Source organism: Choloepus didactylus, chromosome 8 (assembly GCF_015220235.1).
Source record: "Choloepus didactylus isolate mChoDid1 chromosome 8, mChoDid1.pri, whole genome shotgun sequence".
Lineage (NCBI taxonomy): Eukaryota > Metazoa > Chordata > Mammalia > Pilosa > Megalonychidae > Choloepus > Choloepus didactylus.
The window spans coordinates 85940739-85956718 of NC_051314.1; the positions used below are offsets into that span (position 1 = coordinate 85940739).

The following is a 15980-nucleotide window of genomic DNA, read 5'->3' on the forward strand; positions in this document are numbered from 1 at the left end:
CCCGGGCGAACCCAGCCGCCCCGCCTGCCCCTTGGAGCAAGATGAGCAAGCGCCTGGTCCTGCTCCGGCTGACTCAGCGGCAGTGGAGCGATGTCTTGCTCTGCCGCCTGGAGGTTCTCAAAGAGCCTTCTAGCGGCCTCTCCTCCCCGGGAGGGACCGGAGAAAGACTCGGGACGGGAGACGTAGGTTGTAGAGGATGCTTTTCCCGAGGGGAAATGTAATAAGAAAGGGAGACTGGGCAACATGGTGGAAGTGGAAGTGGTTGGCCGGGTGATTGGGAAGATTGGGGATTACTCCTCCCTCCCCCTGGAGGGGCTCCAACTGCAACGCGGGAGTGTAAAAGATGTGGCGCGGGGTGGGGGTGGGGGGGCGGTGTTGGACACAGTTTCTGGGTATTTAAGTCTTCCTTAGCCTCAACCTGACCTTCTGGAAAATGGATCGAGCTGTTACTAGGGAGATGCCGCTGCAGGCAGTAGCTGTCATAGAATTGGCAGGTGGGTAGCCCGGGGAGAAGGGTTCAGACTCCCCTTGTGTGCGCCGGGGAGATGGAAAGGAGGGAGAGTAGGAGCGCCCTGGGCCCTTGTCTCTTCCTTATATTTTTCTCAAGTATTTGTCACCTTTTGCCTCTCTCAGGCCCCGCTGGAGGGTTGGGTTGCAAATGCTGGTGACAGGTAGAGGTCAGACAGTGGCAAGAACTTCCTAACCTTGTGCATGTGGGTCCTTGCAAGAGGGGAGGGAGAAAGGCCGAGCCCTGTCCCCGCCCCCACCCAATGCTGGAGAACTGGGTTCTATGCTGGAAGGGGAGCTGCTCAGGGATGGCTGGAGGAACCCTCCTCCCTCTCCCCACAGCGAGGGAGTGGGGAGGAGGGGCCGGGCCGGGCGGAGCTGGAGCGGGGCCCGGGTCTGCCATCTCTGACTCGTCTCCTGCTCGGGGTCCGTCCCCCAGCCCCGCGCTGCCAGCGCCGCTCCTCCTCCCTCCCACGATTTGCCAGCGAGCGCCGCTGCCGCCCGCGCCCAGCAGAGCCGCCGAGGCCAAAACAGCAATTTGTTCCCGAGCGGGTGAAGCGGGAGGCGCAGCACCCCTACCCTTGAAAAGACACGCCCACAGTCACCAGCATCGGAAAGAGGAGTGTCGCTCTATCCACCCACCCTCATCAGCGACGAGGGCCAATGGTCCAGACACCTGTATTTAAATGAGCTGGTGCTTTGGAGAGAAAACGAAGGAGCGCCCCCTCTCCCAGTACTCCGGATCCTAGAATCTGGCTCCCAGGACCGGGAATGACCCTGAGGAGTACGCAGATCATGCTTCCCCCATCCCATCCCTCCCCACAACCCTGGATGGGTCCTGGATTGCAAAGCAGCACCCTCCTCTAGTGCTCCCTTCCAGGCGACATTCCAGCCTTCTACAAAGGAGAGGGTGCAGATTAGGAGTCAGCTCAGTTTAAGAGATGGGATGGCTTGTGGTTAAAAGAACCCACCGACTTGGGGACCAGGCTTCCTACGTTTGAATACAGCTCTGTGTGATTTTTTTAAGGCAAGTCTTTAAACTTTGCCCTGACTCAGTTGTCTCATCTGTGAATGGGAGTGAGAATAATAACCGTCTCAAAGGGTTGCTGTGAGGATTAAATGAGTAAACGTATAAAAGACCTAGAACTGTCTGATACTTGCAGGATGTAAACGTTTACTAATATCTGATTTTGAGTCTCATAGGGGCTCTGTGAAATAGGGTAGATGCTACTTTTACACTCCATTTTACAAATGAGGAAACTGAGGCAGAGAGAGAGGTGACTTGCTCAAGGAAATAAAGTTCCAACCCCAACAACCTCCCAACCCCAGGATCAGGATTTGCCCCACTTCAGCATAGCTGTCTCCTGCTAGGATGTCCCAGAAGGAACCTCAGGCTAGCTAGCTGTGTGGCCACACAGGCGACCAGTCATCTGGGGTTGTGTATCATGTCCAGGAAGTCTTAAAGAGTTACTCCTGTAAGCCCCAAGGCTTCCAGCTCACCTGTCTGGGCTGGTTTGGGGGCATTAAACCAAACCAGACCCTTTGGGTCAGGGTGAGCAGGAGGTAGGATGGACTGTGTGTGTGTGTGTGTGTGGGGGGGCGGTGCCCCAAGGAATTACAATAGCTTACATTACTGAGCTTTAACTTTGTGCCAGGCACCATGCTAAGTGCTTTCCTTGGATTATCCCATTACACTTCATGATAACTCTGAGATAGTTACTGTTGTAAGTGCCAATTTACAGGTGAGAAAATCGAGGTGACAAGGTTAAGTACCTTATCCAAGATGTACTGCTTCTTCCAGCTGCTCCAGACACAAGGTCTGGGGCATGTTTTGGTGCCCTGGTCTCCACTTCCAAGAAAAGAAAATACATCAGCATTTATTGAATATTATGATCACTCTTCTCATCTGAGTGAAAACAGCAGTCTGTTCGGCCTTTAAACCCTATCCCTGGTTGCCCTTCAAAGAATTAGTGCGAATATGTTTACAGTGTGGGGCTGCAGGCACCCTTTCCTCTATAGCCTGAGGCAAGGAGTTCTTTCCATTTAGGTGAGTGCAGGGGTAGGCTCCCAGCCCACTCTCCTCCCTCCTCAGCTTCACCTAGTCCCTCAGAAATTCCTGCCAGGCCTGACTTGTTTATATAGGTTCCTTTAGTGCTTAGTGATTAATTTCCTGCCTCCTTCTTCACCAACTCCCGCCCCCACCACAGCACATACATACACAAGGGCAGTCGCCCAGGGTTAGGAGACACTAAAATGGGGGTTGGGGACAAGATGAAAGTTGAATAAGGTACTGGGAAGTTGGGGACTACTGGCCTCCTCTGTTACCTCCTTTTCCTCTTCCCTCTCCCCAATTCCTGACTCATTCAGGCCACGGTGGGGAGTCACAGGGAGGGGAAGGTTGAGGGGGAGCCCTGTTCAGAGACAGCTCAAAGCCTTTGTCAACAAGAAGAAACTCAGGAGGCTGCATTTTGGAGCTACTGTGGGAGGCCTGTGGGAGTATTATCTACAAAAAGGAACAAGGAGTGAAGAGAAGGGAAGAGCAAAGCAGGAGAAAAAAAAAACCCTCAAGACACAAAAGATGGAAAAAGCCCCTCCCTCCCCACAAAGCACAGCGTGGGGGCAGAGTCAGACGCTGTGTGCCGGGGTGAGAACAGGTGGCTGTCGAGGAACAGAGCCCAGGTGCCCTCCTCTCTTCCCACTCCCTCCGCCCTCCTTCCTGGAGGCGCCCAGGCTGGCTTTCCCTGCCGATTCCACCAGAGGCCAGGCTCTGCTTCTAACGCTGTGTTGTGTGATGGGAAAATCATGGGCTTTTAAGTCGGACAGGTGTGGGTTCAAATTTTAGCTCTGCCATGGACCAGGTGAGTGACCTTGGGCAGGGGCGACTTAATCTCTCAGAGTATCAGTTCCCTTGTTTGTACAACGCATCTTTCTCAAACGACTGCTGAATTAAATGAGATAATGCTGTAAGGTAAATGGCAGCCAACTGGAAGCTTAGTAAGTGGTAGTGAAGTTTATTAAAAGTCCGGTCCCACCTCACCCTCCAGCACTTACCCCAGCTCTGGGTGCTGGGACCAGTGGAAATGAGCACAGGATGAAGCCTCACTGAAGGTTTCCCATTTGAACCAAAACAAAACTTCTGGGAATAATTCAAGGCCTCCAGTAACCGGCCACCGCTTGGCTGTCTAATTTTAGGCTAGTTCCTTTTCTTGTAATGGAGGATCCTTGCTGGAGTATGAGTAGTTCACAATAAACTTTCACACAAGGGAATCCTGGGAGGTACATGGTTTTATTTACAGATGAAGAAACTGAGACTGAACGAAGTTATATGTTTCATGGCTAGTAAATGGAAGAACTAGGCCTTGAAGCTAGGTCTGAACCAAGACTGGACAAGGTGGACAACAAATCATCACTGCACCATGCTGGTGGGGTGCTTTGTCCTGTCCTTTGATAACAGCCTGATCAAAGGGAGCAGCAAGGCCATTTTGGTAGGTGGTCAGACACTGGTCTGGAGTGAGTGCCCCCTGAGAACAGTGACTCTGAACATGACTCCATGAAGATACTGCAGGTGACTTTGGCACCCACAGTGAAAAGCAGGTCCCTCCTCCCAGGAGGGAAGGGAAGGGAGTGTGCCTGGCCTCTGAAGAAATCTTCTCATTCTCTCAATCTGTGTGTTCTAGCAGCACCAAAAACCAACTTTGTTTGAAATCAAGTTATAAAGAAACCCTAACTGGGTTAAGTTGAAGACAGGCATAAAAAGGAGACCTGAATTTTCTCTGAGGAATCAGAGTGGGTGGTATTTGCTCCTGCTGTTTTGACAGCAGTGAAGGGACGGGAGGGCAGGAGAACAGTTGTGCTGGTGGTGATGATAGGCAAGTTTCCTCACCTAGAAAAATCTTCAGATAGCATTTCCTACTTCTTGGTACAGGCGCATCAAAGCAGATAAACTCTCTCATCACCTGTATGGAAATAATGTTCCCTGGCTTTCCCCTGGGTAGCCCTGGCCCCAGCTTCACTCCTGCATGCTGCTGCTGTGGTGACTGTGTTTACTGAGGTCAGCTCCATCAGCATCAGGCCTGCCCTACCCAGATGGCTCTGAAACTGGGGATGAGGGTGCATTCTTCTGGCAGGCCTGGTAGAGAGACAAGGGGGGCGTGGAGCTGACCAGACTGGAGCAATAGGTACTTAGAGGAGAAAAGCTACAGGGAGATTAGGATTACTGAAGTTTTGCATTTATTTTTTGGTTAATAAATCAGTATGGCAGGAGATAGGGGAAGTCTTTTTTACATACACTGTAACACAGAAGGAGACAGAAAAGCAAGGAGTTATGGTGAGAGAACAGTCAACTTATCAAAGATTAGCTTAGACACTTGGGGTATTCTGCAGCCTCTGGTTAGATACCTCCTCATGCCCCTCCATTGTACAGTTCAGGAAGAGGTTCAAAGATGTTATTTGTCCAAGGTCAGTCAGTCACACAGCTACCAAGGTTGTGAAGCTGGAAGTCAAATCTGTCTCAAAAGCCCAGGGTCCTTGCACTCTACCATATTGCCTGGCCACAAGACAGAGCTTTTAAAGGTTTAAGAAGAGCTCCTTGAGGAAAGAGCTAGAACAGTCTCCCATTTTAATTCACCTCAGGATTTAGCATAGTGCCTAGCACACAGTAGATGCCTCAATAAATGTCTGAACAAAAGAATGTGCCCCTATGGCTAAAACAACCAAGAATCAAGCTTCATTAATTTTAATGTATATTGTGCTGGTTAGCAGCATTACTGGGCCAGTACCCTGAACTCACTGGAGAAAAGTGATAAAATAGTTCCCTGTATCAGTTGGTGATCTTCAAACATGTGCCATTTTGGACACCTGTTTCTTCCTTTTCATGAAATCAACTGTCATAGAGATACCAATCTTCAGCAGGTGGGACAATAGAGTGGGGTGACCCCTATACACCAGAAAGGCAGACCTTCATTTCATCCAGTCAAATGGCAGGATTTCCAGGGACAAGTCATTACCCTAATGACCCCCTCAAGAATGTAGGTTAGTTCACAGATTGACAATCATGCACCCTGGGTTTTCCAGACCACAACCAACCTAAAACCTTTTATCCCATTTTCTCCCATACACACATTCATACTCACCAGATTGTACTCTGGTTTGGGATTCTGCAATTATGAGATGACCGTATCTATAAACCACTGAACAAATGCCTGATCAGCCATCGGCCATGGGTCAGGCAGAGGACCCTGCCCTTAAAGCGATGCTTCCTTCACTTCACTCACAAGGGACTGCCTGGATCTTTCAAGCAACAGTATTAACTTATATGACTTTTTCCTGTATGTCCTGTGTTTTAGTTATCTTTCTCTCCCAAACTTCCAGCTCAAAGGCTGTACAAAGCACTACCAAACACTGTTGATGAGACAGTGTAAATCCATGCAGCTTTAAGAGAACTTAATCCATATTTATATGACCCAGCAATTCCACGTTTACTTAGCAATTCCACTACTAGGAATTAATCTAAAAGATTACACCCTCACAGTGTGGAATGATACATGTATTATGGAATGCTCATTGCAACACTACTTGTACTAGCAAAAAGCTGAAAATGATCATTAGATACTTGTTAAACTAATTATGATAAATCTATACAAAGGAATAACTTGCAACTACAGAAAGAGTAAGGTACATTTATATTTATCGACATGGAAGGAGGTCCAAGCAGTATACATTTCTCATCTATACTTGTACAAGGATAGAGAATCTTCAGAAGAAACTTAACAGTAGTTGCTTCTGGGGAGGAGGCAAAGGTCCAGAGTGGAATGGAGGATTACTTTTCATCATATATTCTTTTGAACTCTTTGGACATTTTACCATTTGTATATACTGCTTTTTCTTAAAAACAAACAACCCTACCACCACCACCTAGTTCTACAAACAGAAGTGAAAAAAGCAAGTTGTATAAGAGTACGCATAATATGATTTCCATTTATGTAAAATAAAGAAAAACTGTATTTGCTTGTTTTGGTTTAGAAAATTTCTGGAAAGATATACAAGAAACTTACCAATGATTGTTTGGGGGGATTGGAACAAGGTAAAGGAGGGATTTTTACTTTCCACCATGTAGCCATTTATATTAAACAAACAATACTCTGTATTACTTTTTCTAAAAAGTGAGATTTAAAAATTGCCACAAATTAAGGGTCTAGGAAATACTTGATGTTCATAACGAAGCCATGTTAATTTAAATTTACCTCTCAAGTGGCAAATAATTAATTGACAGGACTAAGCAACAGAAGTCCCAGTTCAATGTCTAGATTGGGGAAGGTCAAGGCATTTATTTGTCTGTAAAGGGAAATAGAAAAAGAAAGAGTGAATGATGGTTAGGTAGGGCATCTTTGGGCTTTGGGAAACCCAGAGATATTATGGAGAGCAAGGAACATGTTGCAAAATTCAGACTTAGGTAAACCTAACTCCTAACTTCTTTTCACTGAAGAAAAGTCAAACTGGCAAATTTAGGAGTAGAATATCTGCATGAGCTCCTATATGAATGAGGACTTCAGCATATTAAATTTTTTAAAATTACAGAAAGCATGAAACAATATTTTTAAAAAATCCATGCATATAGGCACCTATATACTTTTAAAAAGGTCTAGGATGTATGCCAAATTATTAACAGTGGTACCCTTGAGGAGTGGAATGGGAAAGTGAAAAACTTTTCCTTTCTGTTTTCACATTTCTGTATTATTTAATATTTTAAATACTACTTTTGTAATTTAAAAAATGCAAAAAAAAAAAAACTTCAGAATTTTTAAACTTTTTGTGGCATAGGAAAAAATCTTCAAGTATTTTTCTATAAGGGGATTTTAATTCCAACTTTAAGGAGGTTTTGATAAACATGTGGGTTCCCATTTGGCTGGCTGGGTTACATACAGTCTTCCCTGTTTATAGGGATAGACCACATAATCCTTCAAGGTCATTTCTGTCTCTGGATTTCCTACAAAAGATAGGTTAGCTTTTTTCCCTGGCACCCAGAAGACTGATGGTGGTACTGGACAAATTCCTCAAAGTGAGGTTATCAGCCCCTTGGAAAGTGGCTTCCCAGGATTCTTTAACTAGTGTTTTCTTTACTGCACGACAAACACGTGCACACACACACTCAATATGTTCAGCAAACCTGAACCCTGGCAGCTCAGCTTCAGTCAAAGAGCCAGGGGAAGCCCTGAGGCAGCTAAGTTCTGCATGGCTGCCACTTACAGTCTGGGCTTCAGCCTTGGGAAAACATAAGATGGAGAAAGAAAAAGCTCTGCTGTTATTAAATCATAGATGCTGGAGGCAGGTGTGGGGTGAAGGGGTCTGGCACCAATGCCACCTGCTACATACAGAAGCCCAATTATATTGTTACACTCACCACTCCTGTCAAGGGACAGGGAGTGGGGAAGAGGGTGCCCATATAACCTTTGGTTGCCCGGGAGAGCTGCTGGCAGCTGTGGTTTTTCGAAATTGGTAAGCTCTCCTTTGGAAAGTCCTACAATCCTTTCCCACAAGGAACAGCTGCATTTGCTCGTCTTGCCTTTCACATTTTAATTTGGTTTTGACGCTAACCAGCAGACAAATGACTTGGGAATCAGACACCCTCATTTAAGCCCAGAACAAGCTGTCCAAGTGACTTCTACCCCATGAGGCCCAAAGAAAAACAGATAATGAAATGAAATCACTTGCTGCCATGAAACAAATGTGGGAACATTTATGCAGTGTTTTTATTCATTTAACTATAAAGACTGCAGCAATTTTTTGATGGGTAACACCTTAGATTAACACTAATTATTTTGCTATAAATTTAGTTCAGGATAAGAACAGAATTCAGGGAAGAGGGAAAAGAAAAAAATCTCCAAACATTTAAACAGAGAAATTTTTTTGTTGTTGTTTAATTAAATGCTACCTTCCCATAGACTTCTCTGGTCTGCAGTCTAAGATAATAGGAAACCAGGCTTTGGGCATTCTGATGAAACTGCAGGTTAAGCTACAGTGCCAAGTTGGGGACTGAAACCCTGATTTGAGTGTCAAATCTCAAATTGAGTGTCAAATCTCTCTCAAAAAACATTTTGAGAGTAGAGGCAAATTCTCAAATGTTTCCTAGAGTTCTCTCTTTTTCACCAATTAAATTTTCCCTTTTCTGGCTAATCCAGAGCACAGTCCCCTCACTGTCTTTCCTAGTCACACTGTCTAGAGGGAACCTGGCAGGCATTTCTGGCTTCTGCCTAGACTGAAAAGGCAACAGGGTAGCTCTGATCCACTTCCCTCAGAGACAGCCTAAACAGTGGGGAGTTGCTCAGTAAGGCCTCTTTGGGCAACTGAAAGGCCTGATGCACTGGGAAGAGCGCTGCTTACTCTTGGGAAACCTGGCAACAGTTATCTCTCATTCCTGGTGGAAATGGCCAATCAGAATCACCTTTTCACTGGGAAAGGTCATGGGAAAAGACAGCTTCCCCTTTAAAAAGGTTAAGGAGGAAATGAGAAGATCAAAAATATTTAGAATGGCACAAAAAGTGATATGCATAAACTTCTTTTTGTTATTAAATCTAACTATACGTCTTCTAAAGTCCAGTTATCAAGTTGAATTGTGTGGGATAGAAGAGTGGAGTCAATTTGAATTTCCCTCAAGAGTTCATGGCTTCAGGCTGAGCGGTCCTGGGTTTGCGCTGGGGGAGCCCCTTTTTGAATGAGGGCTTGGCCTGGCTAGGCTCCATGCTGGCTCCAGTTCCACTGGTCCCTGCAGAGTGAGCCTGGCCCTGCTCACTTATGTTTCCTGGTGCCTGGAGTGGAGCACTCTGATACCTGGAACTAGATGAATACCATGAGCTATTTCTGTAACGACCCACACTGTCATGTCGCCCTTGGTTCATGGGGTTGTTGGACTTTTGGCCTTGTGGCCTGTAGCCTTGTCCTCCTCGTCTGTTCCCCGGCAATGCCTAAGGATAAAAGAATACAATGTTCAGAGCACTCTGGCATTATGGTACTCTGTCTGTTCCAGTTCAGCTTATAGGAGTATTCTGAAAGCATAATTGTTTATCCCATGCATGGGACTTAGTCATCTTTCAAGATTCACAGATAGAATTCTGCCAACCAGTTTAACCTATCCACCACTTCAGAATTAATCAATCCTTCACCAATCTTTTCCCAACTTTATCCCTAGGCTCTCCTCCACTGAAAAGGAGTGCACTTTTTTTTTAAAAAAAACTTTGAAAAATGTAAAACAAATGGTTTATAATGTTTATAATGTAGAATGTAGGGGAACTAGCAGTAGAGAGCAATTAAGGAAGGGGGAACAAGAATCCAAGAAGAACAGATAAGCTATTTAACGTTCTGGGGATGCCCAGAAATGACTATGGTCTGTTAATTTCTGATGGATGTAGTAGGAACAAGTTCACTGAAATGTTGCTATATTATGTAACTTTCTTGGGGTAAAGTAGGAACATGTTGGAAGTTAAGCAGTTATCTTAGGTTAGTTGTCTTTTTCTTACTCCCTTGTTATGGTCTCTTTGAAATGTTCTTTTATTGTATGTTTGTTTTCTTTTTAACTTTTTTTTTCATACAGTTGATTTGAAAAAAGAAGGGAAAGTTAAAAAAAAAAAAAGAAAAAAAGAAAAAAGACAAACAAGGAAAAAAAAAAAAAAGATGTAGTGCCCCCTTGAGGAGCCTGTGGAGAATGCAGGGGTATTCGCCTACCCCACCTCCATGGTTGCTAACATGACCACAGACATAGGGGACTGGTGGTTTGATGGGTTGAGCCCTCTACCATAAGTTTTACCCTTGGGAAGACGGTTGCTGCAAAGGAGAGGCTAGGCCTCCCTGTATTTGTGCCTAAGAGTCTCCTCCTGAATGCCTCTTTGTTGCTCAGATGTGGCCCTCTCTCTCTGGCTAAGCCAACTTGAAAGGTGAAATCACTGCCCTCCCCCCTACGTGGGATCAGACACCCAGGGAAGTGAATCTCCCTGGCAACGTGGAATATGACTCCCGGGGAGGAATGCAGACCCGGCATCGTGGGATGGAGAACATCTTCTTGACCAAAAGGGGGATGTGAAAGGAAATGAAATAAGCTTCAGTGGCAGAGAGATTCCAAAACGAGCCGAGAGATCACTCTGGTGGGCACTCTTACGCACACTTTAGACAACCTTTTTTAGGTTCTAAAGAATTGGGGTAGCTGGTGGTGGATACCTGAAACTATTAAACTACAACCCAGAACCCATGAATCTCGAAGACAGTTGTATAAAAATGTAGCTTATGAGGGGTGACAGTGGGATTGGGAATGCCATAAGGACCAAACTCCACTTTGTCTAGTTTATGGATCGATGTGTAGAAAAGTAGGGGAAGCAAACAAACAGACAAAGGTACCTAGTGTTCTTTTTTACTTCAATTGCTCTTTTTCACTCTAATTATTATTCTTGTTATTTTTGTGTGTGTGCTAATGAAGGTGTCAGGGATTGATTTAGGTGATGAATGTACAACTATGTAATGGTACTGTAAACAATCGAAAGTACAATTTGTTTTGTATGACTGCGTGGTATGTGAATATATCTCAATAAAATGATGATTAAAAAAAAAAAAAAAAAAAAAAAAGTGAAGGTGAGGAAAAAAAGCCTTTACACTGCCAAATAAAAAATGTAGAAGAACAATGAAAAAAAAAAAAAAAAAAAAAAAAAAAACTAATGCTGGGCACAAGAAAGCTAACAAGGAAGAAAGAACAAAGAAAATATACATTCAAGCTCTCAGTTTGGTTAAGTATCTTATCACCTCTGAACTTTGCAGATCATAAGCCATTTGTAAAGATAATTCACATCTGGAATAATAAACATCATGGTCTGCTTTGCTATATATCATAAACCTTAGATTAAATCATGGTACTGTGCCATTCAGTCTATCTTTCACATTACAACCCAGAAAGCTTATGATAGGGGATTTTATATTTGTTCCCCAATTCCAAAGTTATATCAGGTCTGAAGAGTTCCTAACAGCAATGCCATGAAATGCTCTAGTAGTAGTTCTTCAAAGAAAGGAAAAGAAACAATGGATTGCTCCTCAACTTTCTAGTGTTTGCCAGCCACCCCCACCAGGTTTACTCTTTCTTTGTGATATATTCCACCCTGTTCTTCTAGGGAGCTGCTGCTTTTGGATGCACTCTGGTGAACCTGCCACTTGTGGTGCTTGTCTACCTTGAGATGGGTGCATGACTCCCAGTGTGACTAATTACCAGGCAAAACTACCTACAACAGCTAGGATCACTGCCAACATAAGAAAGTCAGCAGCTCTTGGCAACAGGAAACCTGAACTGGCTGGTGGTCTGGAACATATACACCAAATGCTTTTTCAAGAACTGAGGCTGGCAGGATTCAAAAGCAGTGTGGAAAGGAAATAAAAAAAAAAAAAAAAAGGCAGGTAATATGCTGGACTATCAGCATTTAAACTTTGACAATCTGGTGGCTTTTCTTCCTAACTGGCTCAGTGTGGAAGCTAGGTTACCTCCCGATGAGGCTGATAGGGCCGGCCACTGGAGTTTGCTATGGCTGCAGGAGTCTCTCCTGGTGCAGAGTTTTTCTTATTAGCACTTATAAGGCTGGGAGCAGAGGCACAGGTGGAAGAGGAAGCAGCAGAGGCATCACTTGGGCTGTTCAAGGACACAGATGTAACTGAGCTGCAACGGGATCTGGTTGAATAGCTGTTCTTTGGATGGGACACTGAAAAAGAAATATGAGGAATATGTGATCAAATGATGAAAGAGCATGATGGGTAAGGCTTTTCCTCTTTGTCCAGTTCACAATGAGCTATTAAGATAAAGAATTGTCTGCTAGAATTATCATAAAGAAAAGCCTAAAAAAGGGATAATAGGAAGGAAAATGTCCCTCTGCCTTCTTTCTCCTCTGCCTCCAAATCCCCACTGCTTCGGTAAAGGAATTCTAGAAACAGGAGAACAGTTTTGAGATCAAAGTTACCCGTCCCCCCACTGACTAATGACTTCTTGGCATTTCCTACTATCTAAACTTCTGGCTACGCTCTAGCAGCTGACTAAGGCTGGGAACAATAGTATGGGCCATATGTTCAATTTCCCAGGCAAGGAGAATTCTAAAGTACAGATTTTGCAAAGAAAGAAAAAGGTAAATAAATTAAAACTTCCTTAAATCCTTCTTTAAAAAATTTGCAAGATGCAAGGAATAATCAAAATTAGCTACGTATGTACAAAACTGGTCTTTACAATAAACATCTATCTTCCCAAGTTTCTTTCATTCTGAAAAAAAAAAAATCCCAAATTCAAAATACCAATTTAATGGAAAAATATTAATATTTTCAATTCAAATTTCACCAGAATCTAGTGGTTTAAAACTATCCCCCAGATTTTTTCTCTTGGCTTCAAGCCTGGACTAATGATGAGCTCACAATCACTACCTTAGGCTCCATATTTCACTTTTATATTGAGACAGAATGAACAAAGGAGCTGAGCTCAGGGCTTGGCTAATGTGTCACTACAAACTCTCACCTTAGCGGTACCTCCCCACCCAGCCTTTAATGGTACTACGTAAGTGCCTTTTAGGTGTCAGGCAAAGCAGGTAGCATTATCTCCATTTTGGAGAGGAATAAAATGAGGTTCCAAGAGGTTAGTGCAGAGTCAAGGATTCAAACTTGGTCTGACTCCAGAGCCCCAGGCTCTGTACACTATAAATCATACACCTCTCAACTCAGCAGAAAATAATAAAAAAATAAGATTTCACTTTTAGAGAGATGGAAAAAACTCATCCTCAGTGCTCAAAGCACCTACAGTTACTAACTTCCTAAGTATCCCAGGGTTATTTTTCATAAAAACAAATGAACAAAAGTGTAAGAGGCACTGAAGAAGAAGAAGCCAATCAGCACTTCAGTCTCTAATAAGTAGAGGATGGTCTTCTTATCACCGTCTTCCAGAACACAGACTCTCCCACCTCACCTTGTCCAAACGAATCAATGCTCTTCTTTAGGGTTTCTACATCACAGGTGAACCGGGCTACTCGTCCCAGATCTTCATCATATTTACGTTCACTAACAAAGTGCTGGAGAAAGGGCAAAGAAAAGCCTCCAGGTTAGATAAACATTATACACGGAATCTAAGGCTTGCTCTGCACAGATAAAACAGATGATTTAACTTCTTTTTATTGCTTCCAAGTTTACTAAATAGCTATCATATTACCAATGCTGGGTAAACCATCAAATTCACTTATTTTCTTAAGACCCAAAGATAGGTCTATTTGGGAACTTTATGAAATGCTACATGATGGTCACAACCCTTTAGGTATTATCAAGAGAAACTGCAGAGAATGGAAAACGGAGATGAATTTATAGTAGACAGCCATTTTTCTACTGTTGGCTATTCTCTACACTGTCCTATTTTAGAAAGAAGCAGAGGCAGCAAAACTGCTCAGAAGTAGGTGAATAGTCAGTTACAATGACAATCCTATTTAGATAGAGGGCTTGGTGTTCTTGAATAGGAACTTCCTTAGGAAACCCATTTCATTTCTTCATAACCTAGGTTTTATTAGTCCTTGAAATAGGAACAACTTTTTAAGATGGAAAATCATTCACATGAAAAGTCAACTTTGCAACTAAGAAGAGTTTATGCTGCAAGTAATTTTAATCCTATTAAGCAGACTGAGCTGAGAAGCAACCAATCTCTTGGGTCAAAATTAGCTATACTATAGAAATTGTGGGACCAAAAACATGTCAGGAATAAAGTACTTCTAGGGGTCTATTTCAATAGACAATGTCTAAGGTAGCCTGGAATAATTTTTTCAGATAAAGAAGAGATGAGAAAGAAAAGTTAAAGGCTAGATATAATTTAGGAGAATAAACTCCTCAAGCAGTCTTCTTAACTAGGGGTGGTCTAATCTTACATTGGATTTTCAAGGAGCAGAATCAAATGCAGCAGAATCCTGAGGATGCATCTAGAAGCACTGACAGGGAAAGGAGATATAAAAATTACCTTTGAGCCTTCAAGCTCTAAAGATTTAGAGTATATTGTAGCTTAAGAAAGCACATGAAACTCTTGTAACAAAGCCCAGAGACATGTAACATCAGTCTGAGATGAATTCTGAAACAAATTCTAGGGTTTGTTGAGCCAAAGACACAAGAGGAATGACAGAAATAAAATGATCTGGAAATAAAAGACATTTAAATTGCACAGCACCCACTTCAGTACACTAAAAACGTGGAAACAGATCCTTAGTCAGCCTGCAGAAATATTTCTAGCAGCTTTTCAGCCACGTGGGAAGGAGAACAGATGAAGACTATGAGAGCCAGAATCTAATTCCAAAGGGGTTTCCGGCTTCTCCCCAATAGTTGAATGAGACTGAGTGGCATCAGTGTGTGAAAGACTTTCTATAAAATGTATTAATATAGTTTTAGTTAACCAGAAAACAGTAACTTAAAATTTGCATCGTTGGACTATTTCACCCCAACTTTATAGTCTAAGGGGAAGGAGTGAGAGGATAGTAATACAACATAGGTTTGTGTAAAAGACTGGGTCAGAACGATAACAAAGATACTTGTAGGTCCAAGATGACCTCCCATCTATGATTTTATTTTACAAACGTCATTGTATAGCCTCTGCAGCAAGTGTTCCTCTCAAACATGGCAATAAATCTTACATATTCTGAAAGAGAAGAGGTTAAGGGCTGAGAAGTAGAGAAGGTTAGTCCCCTCTGCTCATATTTAGAGCACCAGTGTCCACAACCATCTATGAATACCCCAACCTCTCTTGGGTTTCCACGCTTGATTACTAAGGGAACACCTTCTTCAATATAAGAATTTAAAAGGCATGAGTGTTGAACCCAATAATCTTTATAAATAGATAAATATAATCAACATCTCAAACTGCTAACTTTTCTCTATGAAATCAGAATTGACCAACCATTATTTCCTGAACACCTACTATGTGCCAAGGCACTGTGATATACTGGGGATACAGCAGTTTTTTCCAAAGTACACAATCTAATGGGTTAGAGAGATAAGTCAAATAATCTAACACACAAAATTATAACTATGCCATAAAAGCACAGAACAGGGGGATAATGATAGGGAAGTCAGGAAGGATGAGTAGTTCAAAGATGACTATGTGTACTAGGGGGAGGTGGGAGGGTAAACAGTGTTCTGGACACATGGAAAAGCATGTGCAATGGCCCTCCATCAACAGGGAACAGGACGTATTTGTGGAAAAGAAAAGCCAGTATGGCTGGAGTACAGAGAACAAGGGGGGCATGGTGTGAAATGAGGAAGGTGATTGTTTAGGGCCAGACCATGCAGAGCCCTTCAGGCCATGTTAAAAATTTTAATCCTTATCCTAAAAGCAACGGAAAGTTTTAAGTAGGTCCGTGTAGTGTGAGGAACAGATAAGGAGGAGTGCAGAGGGTGGGGCAGTGGCAAAGTGGATGGGTAGAATCAGTTAACAGGCTATCTCAGAAGTC

The 15980-nt window shown here is 43.3% G+C and overlaps 1 protein-coding gene across 7 annotated transcripts in view; it reads right to left on the minus strand.

Moving 5' to 3' along the window:
• Positions 1 to 4719: 4719 nt before the first annotated feature.
• SPATS2 (spermatogenesis associated serine rich 2) overlaps positions 4720 to 15980 on the minus strand; it is a 197271-nt gene continuing 186010 nt past the window's right edge. For all 7 annotated transcript variants that reach the window (XM_037846128.1, XM_037846132.1, XM_037846126.1 and 4 more), the window contains 3 exons: positions 13472 to 13574; positions 12016 to 12230; positions 4720 to 9467 (listed from right to left, as the gene is read on the minus strand). In XM_037846128.1, the coding sequence (XP_037702056.1) occupies positions 9156 to 9467; positions 12016 to 12230; positions 13472 to 13574 (630 nt within the window). In that variant the 3' untranslated portion in view covers positions 4720 to 9155. The remainder of the gene's footprint in view (positions 9468 to 12015; positions 12231 to 13471; positions 13575 to 15980) is intronic.